At 34.9% G+C, this 22,982-nt stretch overlaps 1 protein-coding gene and 1 pseudogene across 1 annotated transcript; one reads left to right on the top strand and one right to left on the bottom strand.

The window, feature by feature from the left end:
* The window catches only part of LOC132167000 (receptor-like protein 6), a 7,308-nt pseudogene extending 3,059 nt beyond the window's left edge, over positions 1-4,249 (top strand).
* Positions 4,250-8,392: 4,143 nt separating this feature from the next.
* On the bottom strand, positions 8,393-21,982 carry LOC132167009 (receptor-like protein 42). Its single transcript, XM_059577901.1, has 8 exons — positions 21,545-21,982; positions 21,365-21,460; positions 11,729-12,035; positions 10,580-11,461; positions 9,618-9,940; positions 8,788-8,958; positions 8,608-8,728; positions 8,393-8,505 (listed from the first exon to the last, which is right to left on the bottom strand). Exons 1-8 carry the CDS (start codon positions 21,980-21,982, stop codon positions 8,393-8,395), a joined length of 2,451 nt encoding a protein of 816 aa, XP_059433884.1.
* Positions 21,983-22,982: the final 1,000 nt, after the last annotated feature.

Here is a 22,982-nt window from a genome sequence, read left to right on the forward strand (position 1 = left end):
GAGCACATCAAAGCTGTTGAACATAAATTGGGTCGTGCATATGCTAGGCTTCGTTCGAACTTGTGTAGGAATCATTACAAGAAATATTTTGACGGCATTGATAAAGACGATGATGAGGGGATTGCCAAGGCTAAGGCTATTGGGAGAGAAAACGTGCCAGCAGGGTATGGTCCTCAACAGTGGAACCTAATATGTGACTCATTTGATGACGGTAAATGGAAGGTAAATATATATTATTATACTGATTAGAATATTCAAATTGATATAATTTGCATGCACTTGAAGACATTTTATGAATAATTGTGTTTTTTTTTCTTTCCAAATTTCATAGAAAAAGTCTGAACGAAATATAAAAAACAGAAGCAAATTGGAAACAAATCACACAGCTGGGACTTGTTCATTTGTCAACGTCATTTACAAAAAGGTAAGTATCTCGTACCATAATTTAATGAAAGTAACGTTATTTAGTGTAAATTTTGATTATATGTATTATGTGTAGGAACAAGAAACAAAAGTGAAACCTAATCCTGTTGAACTATATGAGGTTACCCATACAAGAAAAAAGGATAAACAGTTTGTGAACGACAAATGCAAAAGTCTATATGTAAGTAACTGTTTACGCTCCGATCATTAAGTTGATTAGTGAAGAACATGAATAGTAAAATTGCATGAAGTATATGTTAAACTAAGGCCAACTATGACTTGTGCAGCTTCAAATGCAAGAATTAACAACCAGTGAGGCCTTAGAGGAAGGCAATGTGGAGGGAACAAGTGTGGATGACCGAATGCAAGAAATAGTCACACAAGTACTAGGGGGCCGACGAGCTGGGCACTTTAGAGGAATGGGATGCGGTCTTATTCCTACCCCTTTAAGAACTTCATCTCAAGCGTTCACCCACTTCGACAACCACGATGAGTGTAGGAGAAGACAAGAAGATACTCAAAGCGAGCTTCAACAGACTAGAATTGAACTTCATCAGTACAGGGAGAATTTGCAAGCCACTGTTGAGTTCTTAATGTCACGTATTGGAGGGTTAGTGAAACTCTACCTATGCATTAATTTTACAAAAACACACATACTAAGTAATCGTTAAAAAGCTTATTGATCATTATATGAAATTTTATTCTCTTAGGTCTGGAGGGAGCTTGCTTGGAGGTGCATCAAGTGAAGCTAACAATTGAGGGAGCTTTGGAATAACTTTATTTAGGATGTACTCTTTGATAGCATCTATTTGTGATATATTTTTTGATACTATGTATTTGGATAGTTGTTGGTACTTTCTATTTGCTAATGTATATTTGACTATTTGTTGATCGTGATCTATTTGGTAATGTATATTTGTTGGTACTTTTTATTTGGTTTATATTATATTAAGATATTCGCAAAATTTTTGGTTCAACAACTTTTGAGTTAGTAAATCTCCCTTGACATGGTTATCAAGGTTAAAGGACTTTGAGTAAACAATGCAAGGGAGTAATAATATCTTTCTAAATTTTATTTTTAAGTGTATGCAGGATGACAAGAGTACAAGAAAGTTAAACCACCCAAGCAGGTTCTCGCTTTAATATATTTCATGAAGAAACACATTTTTAGTATCTCTTTCTCTATCATTTTGGGTTTCATTTTCATTGTCTTTGATATTATATATTGGTTCATTGTGGTAGATTACTCAAATTGCTTATGAAGATGAATTGGCAAGGAAGAGAATGCAGATAAGTACTTTATTTTGGGTTTTGGAATTTTGCTGCCCATGAATTGTAAAACATATATTTAATAGTTTTCTCCCTTGGCAGATTTGGTTAATGGGGCAGTTCTCACATATTTTTTATGATTTTGATGAGGTTAGTCATTTTGAGTTATGTTTCTTGTGGGCATTTAGATTAGTTTGATTATTTCATATATTAATTGATTCATCAAACAATGTTGTTGTGTACTTAAACATAAATGCAATGTTTCTTATAGAGGTACTCTACTTGCATTTTATTTGCCCATGCATGGAGTTATGTTTCTCCGGATAAGTTTTCCTGCTGAATTCTTTTAGTGTTGGTTTCTTCATAGTGAACTTTTTTTTTTGGCCTCAATTTTGTTAGGCGCACAATGCTTATCATGGTGTTGGCATTGTCAAATTGATGGGCCGTAGCATTAGATATATAGCTATGCATGCATCCCTAGCTAGTGGACAAATTGACATATGTTTGATTCATGAGGTACTTATTACTAGCAATTAATTGGATAGTTATCTTTGTGAGCTGTTACTGATTCTACTGATATGCACATCTAAGGTATCTTTTAATTTGCACGGGCTTCATGGTGTTTTGAGTCATCTGAAATACCTGATTGAGACAAAGGGTTCGGCTGTTATTTGTGTCGCATAGGGAGCACGGCAGGTGAGTTACGTAAGGAATTCATATTTTCGCTTTTGGGTTGAATACTATTAATTGATCAGGTGATTTAAATTGTGCAGTTCTTTTTTAGCTTCATGAAATACTGTGAAAAACTGCCTGTGTTCATTTCATTGCATTGCATAGATCTTATAACTTCTTCATTATATTTTTCCCCAAGATGAAGAGTAAAATTCAGTATGTTATTGTTTTTTGATGCAGAATTTTATTCAGAAAACTAATGCTAAAGATGCGTTTGGGAACATTGTATTTGGAGATTTCGGTGTCCACATTCAACAAGAGGTTGGTGGTTGTATTTTGACTAATTTCATGTGGTCTTCATCTCTCCATGACTCTTGAGACAAGTTAAGTGGGTTGATAAATAATGAGCTGACTGAAAGTCTAATTTTTAACATCAATTGATATGTGTTGCATGGATAAGAATGGATTGCAGTTTGGCCTTTTAGTTGTCATTTGTCGGAGTTACAAATATGATATATTTTAAGCCTTCAAGATCTTACTCTATTAGTGACTCTTTTTGCTAAGACTAGTCAGTTGACTTTTGATGTTATTTGTGTGAATTGTTCTTCACTTGAACTGGAAATCATTAGAAAACCTACTGATGCTGCAATCGATCGCACTCCAAGTGCGATCGATCCCAAAATTTCGAAAACCTACTGATGCTGCGATCGATCCCAAAATTTCGAAAACCTACTGATGCTACGATCGATCGCACTCCAAGTGCGATCGATCGCAAATTTCCGAAAACCTACTGATGCTGCGATCAATCGCACTTGGAGTGCGATCGATCCCAAAATTTCGAAAACATACTGATGCTGCGAAATTTTTTTTTTTTTTTTTTTTGATTTTTAGGACCATTAGGGTCGATATTTGTCGACCCTAATGGTCAACCATCAGCGTCCACTTCAAAAGTGGATGCTGATAGTCAATTTTTTTTTAATATTTTTGGACCATTAGCGTCCACAAATGTGGACGCTAATGGTCAACTATTAGCGTCGACTAATTCTTTTGTGTACATCATCTTTAGAGTCAAACACATGCATCTTTTAGGGTCGATAAAGTGGACGCTAAAAGTCATCATTAGGGTCGACTCTAAGTGGACGCTGATAGTTAGTTTTTTTAAAAAAAATTTTTAGGACCATTAGCGTCCACAAAAGTGGACGCTAATGGTTTAACTATCAGCGTCCACTTTGATTTAGACGCTAATAGTTATTATTATTATTTTTTTAAAAGGGCCATTAGGGTCCATAAAGTCGACCCTAATGGTTAACTAAAAGTAGACGCTAATGCTTGACTATTAGGGTCGACTTTCGCTTCCGTTTACATCATCTTTAGGGTCCAAACATTGCGACTTTTAGGGGCGATAAAGTGGACGCTAAAAGTGATCATTAGGGTCGACTTTTAAGTGGACCCTGATAATCAGACATTTGATCATTAGGGTCGGACTATTAGCGTCAACACCTTTAGGGTCGAAAAGTGGACGCTGTTGCCAACAGCGTCCACTTTAGGGTCTTTAGGGGCGACTTAAAGTCGCCCCTAAAGACCTAATTTCTTGTAGTGAGTTACTATTTTACTACCAAATATATCTCAAAATATACAGAAGCTCCGCCCCAATGGTGCTCAAAATACCTTCTGTGTAACTTATTTTGGCATAAAGAAGGCAACAAGAGCAACAAACCTGCCTATGGGACCAGGCGTGATAATTTTTAGCATCAAGAGTAAGTATCTTCTTGGTGAACTCAAGTTCCTTGCTTGTAGCATCAGTTCCCAATTTCTCAGCTACCCACCTCCTATGATGCCTACAAATATATCTGTCAATAAGATCAATGCAGTGGTACCTGGGTAAGGGTAAAATAAGCTATAGAAACTCCAAAAAATATCTCAATGACAATTTGGCAGTTGGATGGATATATTAAAATGACAACTTCACTAGAATTTACATAATCAGAAGGGCATATTCAAACGAAACTACTGTTAAAAAAAACTAGGTTCAAAAGGATTTGTTGACCAGATCACACTAGCTAGCAAACGGGCCCATCAGCTACACTAGAGAACCCTGCGCTTAGGATTCGGGAAGATAAGGCATTATTATTCTAAGCTTAAAGGAAAAGCTGTAAGAAACTCAATTCCCTTCTAATGCAGATTAATTGCCTATTTTTTACACCTTTTTAAACATGGATACTTATTTCAAAATTTAATCTTTTTAGTCTTTTTAAACACCATTTCGGTTAATATACAAAGGCTTAGCCCACCAATTCATTATAACTTCAAATAAAATATATTTATACTATAAAAATCTGAAGGCCTAGACTCCTCTGCTAATGTTCGAGGACTAAAGAACCTCTATTTTTTAAGTAAAAGAATCCCAGACCTTGTTTATTCCGTTTTTTTTTTTTTTTCTTTTCTTTTTTATAAGTAATTCCAATATCATTGAGAAAGTGTAGAGGGGTGTAACCACAGTACCCTGTGTATACAAGAGAACCCCTAGTTAATGTGAGAAAAAAGAAAAACAGAAGTTCAAAAAATCTGCAAAACTAGAGACAACAAGCTATGATGATTGATGAGTAAATATCCAAGTGTACAACAGCTTGAATAATATAAAGGCAGGTTTAATCCATTTGGATTGAAAGCATTGTTTGAAACTAGAATCAAACCACCAATACAGATAGAATTTTAAGAAAAATACGTAATAATTACAAGGGCAGCCTTGAACTTACGTTGTTAATAAAACTAGCTTATAATCCGCGCAATGTGCAGATGGAATTCCCATATGTATAGTTTAAAATGAAAAATATAAAGAAAAAAATAGCAAAAAGAAAACTTGGATTGTGATTATCAAAGCATTGATAGAAAGTTAGTAAGAATCATTAATATTATTAGTGTTATACCTATTATATTTCATACAAATTATAAAACCCATATAATTATGAGCTTTAAAAAAAGTACATAGCAAAATAATAAAAAATCTGCAATCAAATAATCATCCCACATTATATTCAAGCTTAATTATCTTTTAAAACGAGTGAGCCGAGTTTTATATGGGTAAACTATCTGATTTAATTGCGAAAATAAAGTACATATACATATGACAAAATAATACAAAATCATTCAGTCAACAAAGGAATCAAATAATACTCCCGGCCATATCATACATTCAATGCTTAATTGTCTCATAGGTGTTTCACAATTAATTATTTTGTACAATAATGATATCACTACAAAAATTGAGTAGTTTTCTGACTATGGGTTTTTGATCAAAAACCCCTTTTGATGTGTGGTTTTTGACGTGTCTCAACCGTCAAAATGGGGGTGTCAAAAATTTCAATTTTTTGACGTGGCATTTTCAGCACGTCAAAATTTTTTGACGTGTCACAAACTTGAATGTCAAAAAATATTTTTTTGACGTTTTACTTTTGGAACGTCAAAAAATTTTGACATGCTAAAAATACCACGTCAAAAAAAATCTTGACGTGCTGAAATTCAGCACGTCAGAAATTTTTGACGTGGAAATTCTTGAGAGATTTTTTGACGTGTTACACCGTTTGACACATCAAAAATCCCCCTTTTTTTTCAATTTAAATATTTTCTGTAATATTTTCTGTATTATTTACGTATTAACCTGATATCCAAATCAATATATCCAATATTCAAATCAATATATCCAATATATCCAATATATCCAAAATCCATTCCAATATCAATATATCCAATATCGATTCCCATTTCCAATACAATATGCATTCCCATATCCAATACAATATCCATTCCAATATCAATATATCTAATATCTAATATCCATTTCAATATCAATATATCCAATACAAATTTATTCCTATATCCATTCCTATATCTAAATCTATTCCAAAGTCCAACTGATCTCCAAAGTCCATTCCAATATCCAATATATATCCAATACATACATATCCAACATCCAATATATACATATCCAACATCTAATCCATATTCAATATACAATATCCCATATACAATATGCAATATCCAATATACAATATACAATATCCAATAATACATATCCAATATCCAATACATATCTAATATACAATATCCAACACATATCCAATCTGCAATACATATCCAATTTTCAATACATATGAAATTCCAACACATATACTACATTCAAACAAACACAGAACAAAACAAATATATACATCGAAAATACGTTCCAACACAACACAAAACAAATATACAATCAGATTATCTTAGTTCTATCTACTACAAATAAGTTTCAATTACTCTCAACGAACAAATAGTTTAATCTAACTATATACATCAAGCAATAGTAACAAAATATATATAAAATGTAACAAACAGTAATGAGAAACGACGTGCTCAGCCCAAGTCAACATAGTCATCCCCCAATGCTTAATCTGCATTACCTGCAAATGAGTTGTGAACCAATGATAATCAATAAAAAAAATTCAAAACACATATATACAGTGATGCAAATATATATTAGTTCTAAAATGAACCACGGTAACAAAGCATTGCTAACTGAGACTTTTATGGAGACTAGGGGTTTCTAACTTTTAAAGTGATTGATGCGGGTTATAGTCATGTTAACTGAAGATAAGAAAAACAACACAAATATATCATTACCTCTGTGGGGCGCAGATCCAAAGGTCGACGCGAACATGGCCTCAAGCTGGCGGAAACGGGCCTCAAAGATGGCATCTTTCTTTCTATCTGAGCTTTTTGTTCTTCAACCTGCTTGGCCATCTCATCCATCGCACGTCTTTGTTCCGCCCACTCCTCTTCAAGTTCTCTAATCCTATCCGTCATCTGTGAGAACGAGGAGCTCCCACGATTTTAAGACCGTGCCTGGGACGGTGTATAGTACGAATGTATGCTGCCCCACACCGGCAGAACATTCGGACCCACCTGTCGGACCCTGCCAGTGTACTCAGGCTTATTTTCATGCGCCTGAGCATATGCGTCATTAGGTGTCCACTGTACCGTCTCTTCAGTCACGCTCGACGTCAATGCCGGGTCAGTGGGCATCAATTCCTTCATCCTCTCGTGTACGTTAAATAACAAGTTAGTATCTCTTATAAGGAAGGTTAATCATAAATAATTTATCAAAATATATATCGGTGAGTACTTACACATCGCTCCCTGACCACTTCATTTGGATAGCCACCATCCTTTTTCGTGTGTGTCGAGATGTAATTTTGCGCTCGAGTCGGAGTAGTGCCCAATGATAAGGTCTACATAGAAAATAAACAATCAAAAAAAAAAAAAAAAAAAAAAGACATAAACAACCGGTTATATATATATATAAAATCAGTAAATAAGACAAATACCTCTTCATGTGTCGCCCTAGCGAAGCTCATCGACCCGGTACAGTGAGGTGTGTTGTTTTTTGCTCGCAATGCCTTCATGTAGGCAGCAAGACAGCATACTCCTACACAAATATCACCCTTAAAATGTCAGGCCTAATACAAGTACAATTAATAAAACTATACAATTACAATTAATAAAACTTTACTCGTGACCTACTTGTTTCTTTGGGTTGCACCATTTAGCCAACAAGACATTCAAGTCATCGGCGTTGTATTGCGAAACGGCTTTCTGACCCATTCTTGCCGTCACTGTGTCAGGAGTATCGCCCGCCTTAATTTTTAACGCTTGTTTTACTAAGTGTCTCCAACTTTTCAACTTGATGCCCATGTCTCTGAACGCGTCCCTTTTAATCGCCTCGAGATTGTACTCAGGCGGGATGTAGAAGTCAGCCTGCACAAGTTGAAAAAGTTAGACGTATAATGCACGCATTAACAACGTTTAAAATAATGAAAATACGCATGCGAAAATAGAAGAAAGAGTTTAATCATACCATCAAGGCGTCCCATTTATCCTCCTTCGTACGGGGCGGTACATCCTTCCACTCGTCCTGTAGTCTACTATAATTTCCGCTCCTTATGACGTTGCCAGTCATCCTTCGAAATTTCATCCCGCTAAATCCTACGGGCTGTCACACCCGATTGTACTCGCACACGACCTTTTGCCCAGTGGGGACATCCCATGTCTTGTTCGATGGTGGGATGGTCACCACCTGAAAATGGGTGCACCCGTCTCTGTCGATGCCTACCACATTAATAATTGCAATTGTTAATTATTTGGAATCGAATAGTAACTACATAAATTATATACGTATTCAATATTGATATTTAAAGTATATATACTTACTTATTGCTCGGAGCTGGCGACTGGTCAACACTTTTGGAGGGTCATCGGGCTGCGAGTCATGTGTGACACCTGTCCTACCATCCACATCCTCCGGATAGTATTGTGTCTCACTGTCATCCGGCTGCGATGGCTCACTGTATGAGATATTTGTGTTCTCCTTGGGGGAAATAACCGCTCTACCTCGTCATGTGCACATATCCCCATCTCGCTCATCATAGGCAGCGGAGTAAGCGGATCATATGTGTGCTCCGTGTCGTATGGAACCGGCTGAGACCCTTCCACATTCTCAGGAAGTACTGGTCTATACTCCTGGTCATCTATATGTAGGAACCTCCATCGTCTACTCTTCCCCTAATACTCATATCAACCTGTGAAACACATAACGCACCCAATTAATTATGTATACAATAGATAAAATATGCACCACAATAACCAATCAATGTAGAAAGAAATAACATAAAACACGTCAAATAATGTGAATTATATATATTATTACCAATTTTTTTTTAACCACATACGATTATATTGGATCTAAGTCTTGTTGGACGTAGTCAATGTTATCCTATGGATCCACTTCATAGCTAGGTTAAATGTTGGTTTTTTTTTTTTTTTTTTTTTTTTTTTTTTTTTTTGTTTATTATAACATTTATGCATTTGTTATATATGGGGATCGTAGATAAAATAAATTCAGCTAGCTATATTATTTGTTTTCTTTTGTTTTTTACTTTGTTTTTTGTTCTTAACATTTACGTACTTATACTAAATTTTCAAAAGGAAAAGGAAAAGCAGATATAGTACTACTAACAACATACACATAAATTTATTTATTTAATAGAAAATATCTTGCCAAGCTAAATTTAATTTCTTTGTCCCCTCCTACAATCCACCCTTCTTGGTTTCGGTTGCCCAATTGCAAAAGTCTTCATAACCCAATCATGCTTCTTCCTTATCATAATTTGCCAAAGAACAAGTCCAACCATGAATCCACATCAATATCCAATCGCAACTACTTTCCAACTGAATTCAAATATAGAATCTAAACTTTGATCCCCTTCAAAGGTTAAAGGTGGAAGAGATGCAACCTTAGAATTTCCACATTTCTTTGACAAAGGGCTTCCACATAATTCAGGATTATTACTGAACGAATTGTTAGGAAATGTGCCAAATTGATTCCCTTGCGGTATAGGTCCTGTGAGAAGATTATGGGAGACATTAAAGGATTCAAGGAAAGTCAATTGCGTGAGTTGAAAAGGGATCACATTGTCTAGCTTGTTTTGAGAGAGATCCAATGATTCTAGCTCCGTTAAGTTCCCCAAGCAAGATGGTATAGGACCTGCAAGAAAGTTATTAGAAAGGTTGAGCAGTTTAAGTCCTTTCAGATGCCCCACGACTTCTGGAATTTCCCCTTCAAATTTGTTGCTCGAGAGATCAATAGCCATGAAGAAAACTAAGATTCTTTCATATACAATCTTCGTGCCTTTGTTGATAAATGTCATTGAGTAGATGTAGGTCGAATAGACATTTGATTGCATGTACATTAAACCATTTACCTCAACGCTTCACATGGCTTTCCAATTTTGGAAGTATTGAGAGGGCAACTCACCAGTAATGTCATTATGTGAGAGGTCAATGATGCATATGTTTGGGAAATCAAAACTGCTATTAGGACATCCCATTGCACCATAGATTCCATTAGATCACAAAATGAGAAAACTCAACTCTGTAAGAATGCCTAGCAAAGAGGGGAAAGTATCATTCATCTGATTGTTTTCCAGATTAAGAGATTCAAGCCTTGTACAATTGGCTAATGATCTTGGTAGAAGCCCATGTAATTGATTTTGGTTAAAATTAATCATCTCCAAATAATTTCCTTTTGCAAATATTTCAGAAATAGTTCTATGGAAGTTATTGTCGTGTAGATTTAGAATGATGAGAGAATCACTCAAGTTGCCCAAACATTGTGGAAGCAAACCACTCAAGTAATTGCTTGACAAATCAAGAATAAGAATTGAAGTGAGATTGCAAATTGATTGTGGGATTTCTCCAGTCAGTGTGTTGTTTGAGACTGGATACCAAAGGATAGAAGGTGGTGGGATTGTGAGTGAACCTCGAAGCTTGTTAGAACTAAGATCCAAAATCTTTAGATTAGTCCTGGTGGGAAAAATTGGAAGTTCATCAAAACCAGTTAGAGAGTTGGAATCCAAATATAACTCAAAGAGAGTTTCTTTACTTAAATTCCACATCCATTTTGGAATTTGGCCATGAATCTTGTTGAGAGAAAGATTCAAATACAACAACTCATCTTGGTTATTTAGAAAATCTGGGAATTCACTTAAGTCACAGGAACCTAGAAATAAAGCTTCAAATTTTGGAAGAGTTGCGTTGGTTCTTGGCTTTGTAAGCAATGAAATATTGTTATTAGATAGAATGAGATGTGTGAGGTTTTTAAATTTCAGAAACAAGTCAAATTCCACCGTGCCACTCAAGTGATTATAAGATAGATCAAGATGTTTAAGATTCACAAGCCCAGATATTGAATGTGGAATTGAACCATGCAACCAATTATCTGCTAGTCGTAGTGAGATTAGTTGGGTAAGATTACCAAGTGAAGATGGTATTGTTCCAGAGAAATGGTAATTTATAGCACCAAAATAATCTAGGGAATTAAGTTTACCAATTGAGTCCGGTATCTTAGTGGAGAAACTCGTCGAAGAAAGTGCCAATGATTCAAGGGGGTTGCTCCTGTTCAATTCTGGAATTCTTCCGATGAGATTTGTATTGTCTCTCACATCATGAGACCAAAGATTCGGTAGATGAAAAATTCCCGTGGGAAACTCACCATGCAAGCCACATTCTGCTAGAATAAGAGATGTTAAAGAAGATAAGTTTGCCAAGATATTGGGTACAGTGGATGATATGTCAACTTGACTAAGATGTAGTTTTTTTAAGTTTGTTAACTTACGAGCTATACTCGTGAGGCCGGGCTTTTGGAGCTTTAATGAATTCCTTGAAAGATCTAGGGAAATTAAGTTAGAGAGCTCTAAAATTTCTGAAGTGATCTAGCCAGAAAATAAAGAACAAGAGAGATTGAGGTTTGTTAGTCTCGGAAGCTGTTTAAAACCAGTTGGAATTTGAGAAGAATTAAAGTCATTGTCAGCAAGATTAAGGCTCTGGAGGTGAACAAGCTGAAAGAGACTGCTACTGGAGTTGATCGAGCCATAAAGACAGCTGCTGCTGAGGTCGAGACTAATCACATGACCCATGTCATTATTGCACTTAATACCATACCACTTGCAGCAATTGCCACTTTCAGGCTTCCACATTGAAACCTTCGAATAAGTGGAAGGATCAGAAGATGCAGATTGATTGATGGTAAAGTTTTCCTTGAATTTTATCAAGGCAAAGCTCTCATCAATGTGGCACAATGGCTGCACAAAAGAAAAAGAGGCAGGAAATATAAGATTAAAAAAGGAGAGTGAAACAAGAAGCGCAGGAAGGCAAAGAGAGAATGTGAGAAACCCATAATAATGTTGGACTAAAATTTGTTTAGGTCTTTAGATAAGATGAAAGTGAATGTTTGGAGCTTAATTTTATAGACTGATCCGAAAGTGTTGATCCTTATTTGTTAGCAGTGAAGCTTAAGAGACTCCATCTCCACCATGTTTGGTCAAGTTGTCCCAAGATAAGGCGGTGGATCCCACCACCTCCCACTTATTTATTTATTTATTTTATTTTATTTTTTTAAAAAAACCATTCGCTTGACTTCTGTTCCAGAAAGCAGAGAGACAAACAAATGACACGTATAACTTACAAAACACAACAAAGACTTAAAAAATAACCAAAGAGATATGATAATTAATCCTGATAAAGTGCATAAATAATTACTTAATTAATTAAAATATAAATACCCTAAAACATATTTTATGATGAAATGGCACCTAAAGCATGTGAGGCAAAAAGAATAATTGAAAGATGACCGAGTCAGATATGAGCTCAACAAGAGGCAATATTCAAGACCATCGAGTTAAAAAAAAAAAAGAGAAATAGCTTATTGAATTTTAAAATAAGGAAAAACCGACAAAATGTTGAGGCTGTATGTAGGGGTGTCAAAAATTACCGGGAAACCGGAACCGGAACCAAAAAACCGGGAAACCGGGGACCCGCTTCCGGTTCCGGTTTAAAAAATCCAAAACCGTGTACCCTGGTTCCGGTACCCAGTTTTTGGTACCTGGTTTTTACCGGGAATACCGGAACCGGGTTTATATTTTATATATATATATATATTATTTTTTTTACGCTTAGGATAATCTCTATGAATATTTTTTAATGTTTTTAATATATATATATATTAAAAACATTGATTTTTTAGGATTTTTGGGATTTTTTAGGTTTATTTTTTAATTATTTGTAACAATCACAACAAAGTCTCTTTAATTTAGACAAAAAGACTAATAGATTTTTTTTTAAAATGAGTCAACTTATGAAAAAAAATGGGATTATTTTAGGCCCAACACCTAAAATAAGCCCAAAAACCAATTTTCTTCAAAAACCGGTTACCGGACCGGGTAAAACCGGAACCGGCCGGTAACCGGTGTCCTGGTTCCGGTTTCGATTCCGGTTTTGGCCAAAAACCGGAAAACCAGACCGGGTTGACACCCCTAGCTGTATGCCATCAATGGACGGAGTCAACAAAGCCTTGGAGATTTTGTTGAAGACTAATTAGTAGGCGCCATTTCATTGATGAATAATGGCGGCATGACTGACTAATAATGAGAATTAGTTTACACCAAAATTAGGGGTGGGCAGATTAACCGGTTACCGATTACCAGCCGTGTACCGGTTTGGACCGAACCAATATTAACCTTAACCGATATACCGATATCCTTATTGGTTAAATTTTTTATACCGGTATGCTTATCAGTTCGGTTCGATCCTGTTAGAAATTTCATATCATTTAACCGTTTAACCGATATAAACCGTTAAGTAGAGATGCCAAAACGATGTAGTTTTGAGATTATATATATACCTATGTAACCTTATCTTAATTTGGGTTTGGGTAGGTTTGATTTTTTTTTTTAGTGATGGCATTAGATGAGATTTCTTTGCCTTTGGTGAAAGCATTTTTCATTAACTAGTTTTGTTAGTCTAATTAGCCGCCATTATGTTAATTAGTCCATTTGCTTTGGAAAAATGTATTTTATAATATAAAAAAAGTTGTGGTGGATCAATATAAAAAAACTTCAATTTTTAGCCCAAAAAACAAATATTTGGGTCCCAACAAAAGTATTTGGGCCCTAAAACAACTCATTTTTAATAAGTTATTTTAGCCCAACAAAAAGTATTTGGGCTCTCGAAAGTCAAAAAAACTCATTTTTGGCCCAACAAAATAAATCAATATAAAGCTCACGGTTTAACCAGTTAACCGGTTTAACCGAACCGTTTAACCGTGTACCGTTATAACCGATAATTTCGGTTAAAATTTTTATTGGTTCGGTATCGGTTAATAAACCGTTTAACCGAAAATTATCAGTTAATAACCGATACCCAGGCCTAACCAAAATGATTAAGAATTTGGAAATTAGTTGTAAAGAGATACTTGAGGACACCAATTCCAAGCAACCAAGTTTTTTCATATTTGTTGTATAGCCCCAAGAAGGTCGCGTTACTTTCTTTCTTACCCTTACTTTTGGGCTCTCCAAGTTTAAAGTATTTAGCTCTTGACTCAGGCTCTTCCTTTCTCCTTAATTCTATTCTAATCTCATTTCCAAGTCCAACTATGAAAGTCTCTCATACTTCAAATCAAGTCAAGTCATCTCCACTATCATATGACATGAATTTTGAAAGGATCTAAATTCAAGTTTATCATCAAGTCAAGTCGTCTCTTAACCCTGTGATAGGTATAGATAACCTCTATGTTTAATGTTGATTTGTATTCTATAAGTTAAATGATTTGTTAACCCTAATTTATGGGATTTATTTGTATTTGAAATTATTCAAATTACTTTCAACGTTCTATAAATAGAGCCTTGTACTCATTTATATAATATAATTTACTTTTTATTATTATTTAAATAAAAAAATCACTACAAACAAAACATTTTCACTTTCCACACTACTTTTTCACTTTTTATATCAAACATTCTTACTTTATCTCACATCAATTCATGTCAGCTATAGTAACAAAGAACAAAAGGGCAAAAGGATCATCGACCTCGACCAGCTCTATCACTTCATGGTATTGATTATTTCAATGCCACTTCTGGTCAAGTCGTCTCATGAGAAAATTTTCAACAGCAATGGATCCCTCCACCTCCCACTCCTAGCGTCTTTTTTTATTTTTATTTTTTTAGAAGAAATTAGCTTGACTTCTCTAACAATTTGATGATGAAACGGCACCTAAAGCATGTGAGCAAAAAAGAATGATTGAAAGATGACGGAGCCATACTACACGAAAGAAGAGAAATGCCACTTGCCAACCCCATCAAATAAACTTCAATTCCCTTGACTCTATACATCTTTTCTTGACACGAATGTGGGCCCAAATGGGTGACGCGTAAATCGCAGAGGGTGTTTATTAATCACTTTTCCACCCCCAAATACTATTCACATTATTTTTAAAAAATATCAACATCAAAACATTCTCACTTTTTATATTACATTATTCTTTTTTTATCACATCATTTACTTTTTACTAGTATTCAAATAAAAAAATCATTACAAAACAAAACCTTTTCACTTTTTAATACAACTTTTTCACTTTTTTATACCAATTATTACTTTCTTTTTTTTTTTTTTTTTTTTCAACAAAAAAAATGAACATGGTGTGTTATTTACCAACAACGCCGCACTATCTCATCTCTTCAAATGCATGAATAAATGTTGAGGTTATATGCGATGAACATGGACGTAAAATCAACAAATTAAGCCTTTGGTCATTTCTTTCAAAAATTAAGAGTTAGGATGAATAAAAGAGACATTTAAAGTAGATATATATAGTACCTACCTCAAAAAGAAAAATAAAAAAGAAAATAATAAAAAGGCAGATAAAATACAAAATAATTTAAAATTTAAAATTTAGGTGTAAGGAGATAATTGATAGGTGAGGACATCAATTCCCAACAACAAAAACATTGCAATTAAATCTTTATTTGGAAAATAGTATGCAAATGGCTTTACCAAATTGTTTTTTCATATTTGTGGTAATACCCCAGCAACGTCAGATTAATTTCTTTCTTATCCTTACTTTTGGCTAGGGCTAGCAAAATGGGTCCGCGGGTCGACCCATTTATAACCCATGGGTACCTGCGACCCATTTAAACAATACTCAAACACGATCTGTTTAATAAATGGGTCGGAGCCCCTGACACGACACGACATGGGTATTTTCACGAGTCACCCGATACGACCCGTGAGACCCGTTTAAAATAATGGGACGTGCCGGGTTGACATGACCCGTTTAACTAAAAAAGTGATTTTTTTTTTTTTTTTTTATAAATAAAATAATAATAGTCTTGATTTTTTTTTTTTTTTTTGTTAAATCTTTGTAACGACAAATTCACCAGACATTCCTTAGCCTTGATTCTCATTGATAACATAAAAAATAGGGCACTCTGCCAAGAAAAAAAAAATCATGTATAGATGTTGGTGTTTGGCCATAAAAGCCTAGCCATATATCTAACGTCCCAAAATATTCATGGAAACATTTGGAAACAGGAGTTATCCTTTAAGAAAATTAATATATATATATATATATAGGACCCATTTGGTCTCAAGGGTACCAAAAAGCCATGCTTCCATTTTCTCACCTCTTTTCTTTGGGCTTTCCAGGACTGGACAGTGGACTCTGGATCTGGACTCTGGTCTCTAGAGAGTGGACTGTGTTTTTCACCTTTTCCTTTAGGCAATTAGGCTAAATGTTTTTTTTTTTTTTTTTGAAGAAAAAAAAAGAAAAAAAAAAAAGATAAACGGGTCTGGCGGGTCACCCACGGGTGACCCGTGACACGACCCGCTAGACCCTCATAAACGGGTCGACCCGTTTATGACCAAAACCCTCTAATTTCGTGTCGGGTTGTCAGGTCGTGTCAAAATTGTCAGCCTTACTTTTGGCCTCTCAAAGTTTAAAGTATTTTGGCTATCTCCACCCACCCCTTTCTTCTTCTTCTTCTTCTTCTTCTTCTTCTTCTATTCCAGTAATCTCATTTCCAAGTTTTATCTCAGTAAGAAATTCTTTAATCACAATGGCTGTCAATGTGTCATTGTGAATATAAACTCGTAGAAAGAATCATTGAAAGATGGACCAAGCCCAACGAGTTACAGGAAAGAAGAATCAAATAGACTTGGCTTCACTTTACCACATCTTTTATTGACACTAATGTCCACATGGTCCACAAATTGAAACGTAACAAATGATTCTTGAACCAAATTAATCACCAAATTAAACTTAACAATAAGATTTTTTTTTTCTTTCTTTTTTGGGTTTAGTTTTATTATTATTATTATTTTAATTATTTTTCATTTTTAGGACACTTGTCGCGATAAAAACATAGATGATGTGGACTTCCGTTAATTGGAACTGACGGAAACTAACGGAGCTAGTGATTTTGTCTTTTCCTATATGTGAGATACTAGATTTATCATGTTTTAAAATGTAAGAGGAAAAAAATAAAAACGTTAAAACCGAGGTACAAAAAAATTATTAACCCTAAATAAAATCAACATAAAATGTGATTTGGGGTTTTGAGAAATAGCTCATTGAATTTGAAAAAGAGATTAAACATTTTTTTCTTATAATAAACAAAACTAATAATTAACCTCCTTTTTTTTTTTTTTTTTTTTTTCCCTGTAGTTCTTGTTGGATCCCCCCCACCTGATCTACAAGAAATGTTCTGTTGCCGTAAAATTTTGTTTGTTCATACTTCAAATTATATAATTTAAATAAAGCATGTTTTGGGACCTTGTATACATGTTACACAAACTCTATAGACTTGCATGCCAAGCTACAAATCATAGTCTCCCCAGCCTACCCTTTTAAATAAAAATTAAAAATTAAAAAAAAAAAACTACGAAATCATGTGTTCCTCAACAAAAGCCCTAAACATCCCAGGTATTAAGCTTTTTGTGGAGGCCAAATTTGAGATCTCTTAGATCACATTCACAAAAATTCTTTGTGACCATTTAGGTTTGGGGGAGAATTTATTTAATTCATTTTTTGATGAGTTGGGACTAAGAAATTGATGGAACAAGCTATAAAATCTTTGTTTTGGATTAGACTTTCCAGAGGTAGGGATGTCAAACATGGGAGTTTTGGTTGTTTTTCTTTCTACCTGAATCATTTAGGGAGTTTAAGAATAACTATCAAAAACATAGAAAAGAAAGGAAAAACATAGACCAGAGAATGAGAAAGAAGATTTTTTGTATATTCATCGATTGATTGAACTTAATACAATGTTTACATATATATAGATTCAACAAGATTAAACTAACCGAAACTAAACTAATTAATCAACTGAATCTTAACTAATCTGCTAACTACTGTAACAGTTTCACCTACTCATCATCCATCCAGTCATATTGCCACCATTATTCATTTACATCAATGAATGGGAAGACCTAAATACAATTTTTTTTTTTTTTTTCCTTTCATTTTTTACCAAGAAATGGATGAACTAGAGACGGACGTATATGAAGACCGGGTAGGCTATGGCCTACCCCAGGTTTGGAATTTGTATTAAATATAGTACAAAAAATACTAATTTTTAAGAAAAATAATTATTTTCTGTCTTTTATATTGCTTATATTTTCTTAAAAATTCAATAAATACTAATTTTATTTTTTATATGTTGATTTAGTCTGTAATCTTAATATATTTTTCATCTATTTTTTGGTTTCCTGTTTTATATATTTCTCTTTCATACTTTGGCCTCGTTCAATATAAATTCCTAGTTCCGTCCCTAATAATTAGACCTGTTTTTTATATTATTAACAAGGTAAGTTCAATGCCCCTTGTAATTGTGACATATTTCTCATAAAAGTATATCTGTGTTGGTGGTATCATTAAGGTCTGGGGTTCTTTTACTTCAAAAATAGAGGTGCTTTAGTACTTGAACATAAGTAAAAGAGTTTAGGCCTTTTGATTTTTCTCTTTCATAATACAAATATATTTTATTTTGAAATTATAATGAACAGGTTCTTTATTTATATTTTTTTCCTTGACATCCTGTTAAGTTTGGAGATTTATGAAGAAAACAATCACATGCCCCCTCCATCTTTCCTCTTTGGTTCATCCCCTGATGTTTTCCAATGGTTAGAAGCCAATGCCTGAAACTTTTTTGCTTTCCAAAGTACTACTCTTTCCCACCATTTAAGGTTAAGAGGGCAATATTAGTATTGAATAAGAGTGAGAACCTCTGGCTCAAAGTGACATTGGTGCTATGGGCCTACCGCTATTCACTAAATCATATGTATTTGAATTTTTAATCCATGTTTAAAATGGTGTCAAAAATAGGAGGCATCTGCATTAGAAGGGAATTGAGTTTCTTTAAGCTTAGAATAATAATGCCTTGTCTTCCCAGGCCCAGAGTCATTCTCTAGAGTAGTTAATGGGTTCGTTTACAGAGGCTCTTCTAATTATGTAAATTCTATTGAAGTTGTCATTTTAATCTATCCATCCAACTGCCAAATTGATCTTAGTGACAGATATTTGTAGGCATCATAGGAGGTGGGTTGCTGATAAATTGGGAACTGATGCTACAAGCAAGGAACTTGAGTTCACCAAGAAGATACTTACTCTTGATCCTAAAAATTATGACGCCTGGTCCTATAGGCAGGTCTGTTGTTGCCTTCTTTATGCCAAAGATACTTGCATTATTATTAATTTGTAATATCTCTTATCTCTTACAACACATTGCCCCTCCAAACTCTCGAAAGAAAAATGAAAAGCAGACACAGTACTGCTAACAACATACACATAAATTTATTTATTTAATAGAAAATATCTTGCCTAGCTAAATTTAATTTCTCAGTCCCCACCTCCAATTCACCCTTTTCTTGGTTTTGGTTGCCCAATTGCAAAAGTCTTCATAAACCAATCATGCTTCTTCCTTATCATAATTTGCCAAAGAACAAGTCCAACCATGAATCCACATCTATATCCCATCGCAACTGTTGTAAAATTAAATGGATGGTGTAAAAATTCTTATTGATGCTAAATAATATTAATCCAAACAATTAACAATAAGATAAATAGAATACAATAAATAAATAAAAAAAAAAGAGCAAGGAAAAATCTCACAAAGTTATAGAATCACGCAAGAGCGTTGTCCTTAAAGGTTGATTTCGTGCCTCCCGGAGTGTATGACTCGGTGCGATCGGATCTCTTGACACGCAACCTCTCAGGATTAGACTATAGCGTCTACCTTCGTTAAGAACGCACTTTCAAGTAACGAAGATCAAATGAACAATCCTTTCTTAAATTGAAGAGGATGAAAAATTGAGTAACAAATAACTCTATTTTTCTCTTCGGTAACAAAGAAAAATTCTGGAGCATGAAAATGAAATCTTACTAAAAAGTAATATTTTTTTTTTTTGATGATTTTTTGTCAAAGTTGAACACTTGTATATATAGACATGGGGGAAATTTTTTTCTTTTAAAACTCATTATCATGCACTCTATGTATTAAAGAACAATTGGTCATGAGATCAATGCATAAAAATCAACGGTCAACATATTTAAGACAAACGGTCAACAAATCATCAAACGGTCATGAAAGCTTATATATTAAAGACAAATGGTTTTTTAATTTAAGAAAACCAATGGTAAAACCTGCAGCTAAAAGAGCTTGTAAATCTTGAAGACAAATGGCTTTTAATTTAAGAAAACCAACGGTAAAAGAATTAAAACCAGCAGTTAAAAAAAAAAACTTGAAAAAGGTTTTATTGCCCAATGGTCAAAACTCATGAATAGATTTTATGTCAATGGTCAAAAAATTAATAGGTAAATAAAACCAATATTTGTAACATCATAACAATCCCCCACATGTTACAAATATTAGAGTAGAAGGAGATTGAAAGCATGCATCGATGTGGTACCCGAAAGTTTTAACCACAACTAGGATAAATAAGTAAGAACTTAATGAATTGTGGTAGAGTTAGACTCTTTTAACCAAATTCATAAAGTGAGCAAACTTATCACCCACATAACTTTCTCCAAAAGAAAACTAATAAATAAATAAGAATTAAAATAAAAAAAAAAAAATTGGGTTGTTCTGCGAGTTGGCGCTTTATACAGGCCATGCGCCCCTGGGTTTCATGAGTGCTTTAAAGACCTACCCAAGTCTCATAGGAAGCGGCACCACCTCCACACTCACATAGGTAGTATCCATCAAGAGTGTGTGCAAGTAACACCCCATCCCAACAGGTAGGGACTATGGAACCATTAAGAGTTTTAAACTCATCCTTAATCACCCTGCATCTTTGTACTGTCTTACACCATAGGGATGGACTCACCAACAATCTTCTCAACAAGATAGTGAAATAACATAGAATGACAGTACCACACCATGATCACTTGTGACTTCGTTTCCCATTAAACCTCATTTATGGGATCTCCAATCACAGAGGTTGGGTATCCATCACAGTGTCATCATTTGGGTGTCAGTCCTATCCCCCTCGATGTTTCACTCACTAGCCTTCTTGCTAGTGGCTTGGTCAAAGGATCTGCCAAATTCCTTTCTGACCTCACAAAATCCATGGATATTACACAGGTCTCAATAAGTTGCCTCACAATATTGTGCCTTAATCGGATATGTCGACTTTTCCCATTATAGATCTTGCTCTTGGCTCGAGCTATGGCAGCCTGGCAATCACAATGAATACAAACAAGTGGAATTGGGTTAGCATATTAACGCAAATCAATCAAAAGGCTCCTTAGCCATTCAACTTTAGTTCCAGCCTTCTCCAAGGCAACTAACTCTGCCTCCATTGTGGATCTTGCTATGCAAGTTTGTTTGGAGGACTTCCAAGATATAGCTCCTCCTGCTAATGTGAATACATAGCCACTAGTAGGCTTTAGTTCATCTGAATCAGAAATCCAGTTAGCATCACAATACCCTTCTAATATAGCAGGAAAACCATAATATGACAAACCATAATTAATTGTGCCCTTTAAATATCTCAACAATCTAGAGATTGCATCCCAATGCTCAACACTAGGATTATGAGTATATCTACTCAATCTACTAACAGCATAAGCATTATCAAGGCGTGTACAGTTTGTCAAGAACATTAAACTACCAATGATTTGTGCATATTTCTCTTGTGAAACACTATCACCGTGATTCTTAACCAAATGTATTTTAGAGTCATATGGTGTAGACATAGGTGAATAATCAAAGTGCTCAAATCTTTTTAGCATCTTTTCAACATAATGTGACTGAGATAAAGTAATACAATTATTATCTCTAAGAACTTTAATGCCCAATATAACATTAGTTTCACCCATGTCTTTCATATCAAAATTAGATGAAAGAAATCTTTTAGCTTCATGCACAACATTCAATTTCCCCAAAAGAGCTTGATTATATAAATGCAAACTTCGAATCCCTAAACCACCATCAGAAATCGGAGAGCAAACCTCATGCTAACTGACCAAGTGGAACTTAGGCTCATCGTTGAGCCCACCCCATAAAAAATCCAGTTGAAGCTTCTCAATGTGATTCACCACAATAGCAGCGATAGGAAAAAGTGACAGAAAATAGGTAGGGGGTTGGATAAGGTGCTCTTGATGAGGGTGAGCCTAGCCCCCTTGGACAAATACAAACGTTTCCAAGGGGCCAACCTTCTAGCAATCTTCTTCAACATGTCCTCCTAAATAGCCAAAAGCTTGAACGAGGCCCCTAGCGGAAGACCCAGATACTTCAAAGGCAACGAACTAGTTCCACATCCCAGAATACCAGCCAAATCACCCGCCTCATCCTTACCTCCAACAGGGACCAAAACAGATTTGGCCCAATTTACTTTTAAACCAGAGACAACCTCGAAGCCAATAAGAAGGGCTTTAATAAATTTTATTTGATCAGAAACAGCCCAACAAAAAACCAGCGTATCATCAGCAAAAAGAAGGTGAGAAACAGTTACCCGATCAGACTCTCTAGCACCCACATAGAAACCATTGATGAACCCCCTATTAATAGAAGCATTAATCATCCTGCTGAAGGCCTCTATGACCATGATGAACAAAAAAAGCGAAAGAGGATCGCCTTGTCTCACCCCACGCGAGCTCTCAAAGAAGCCAGAAGAAGAGCCATTGATCAAAACCGAGAACCGCATAGAGGAGATGCAATGCTCAATCCATAAGCACCATTTCTCACCAAAACCGC

This window comes from Corylus avellana, chromosome ca1 (assembly GCF_901000735.1).
Source record: "Corylus avellana chromosome ca1, CavTom2PMs-1.0".
NCBI lineage: Eukaryota > Viridiplantae > Streptophyta > Magnoliopsida > Fagales > Betulaceae > Corylus > Corylus avellana.

Excerpts from the sequence above, each read along its gene's own strand:
- LOC132167009 (XM_059577901.1), bottom strand. The coding sequence starts at position 21,982 with ATGTCTACACCATATGACTCTAAAATACATTTGGTTAAGAATCACGGT. Across the intron at positions 11,462-11,728 it reads TTCTTCTCAAATTCCAACTG|AATGTGGCTTGCATGGTGAG; the intron begins GTTTTAAACAGC and ends TTATTCTAGCAG. Across the intron at positions 8,506-8,607 it reads TCGCCAGCTCCGAGCAATAA|GCATCGACAGAGACGGGTGC; the intron begins GTAAGTATATAT and ends TTAATGTGGTAG.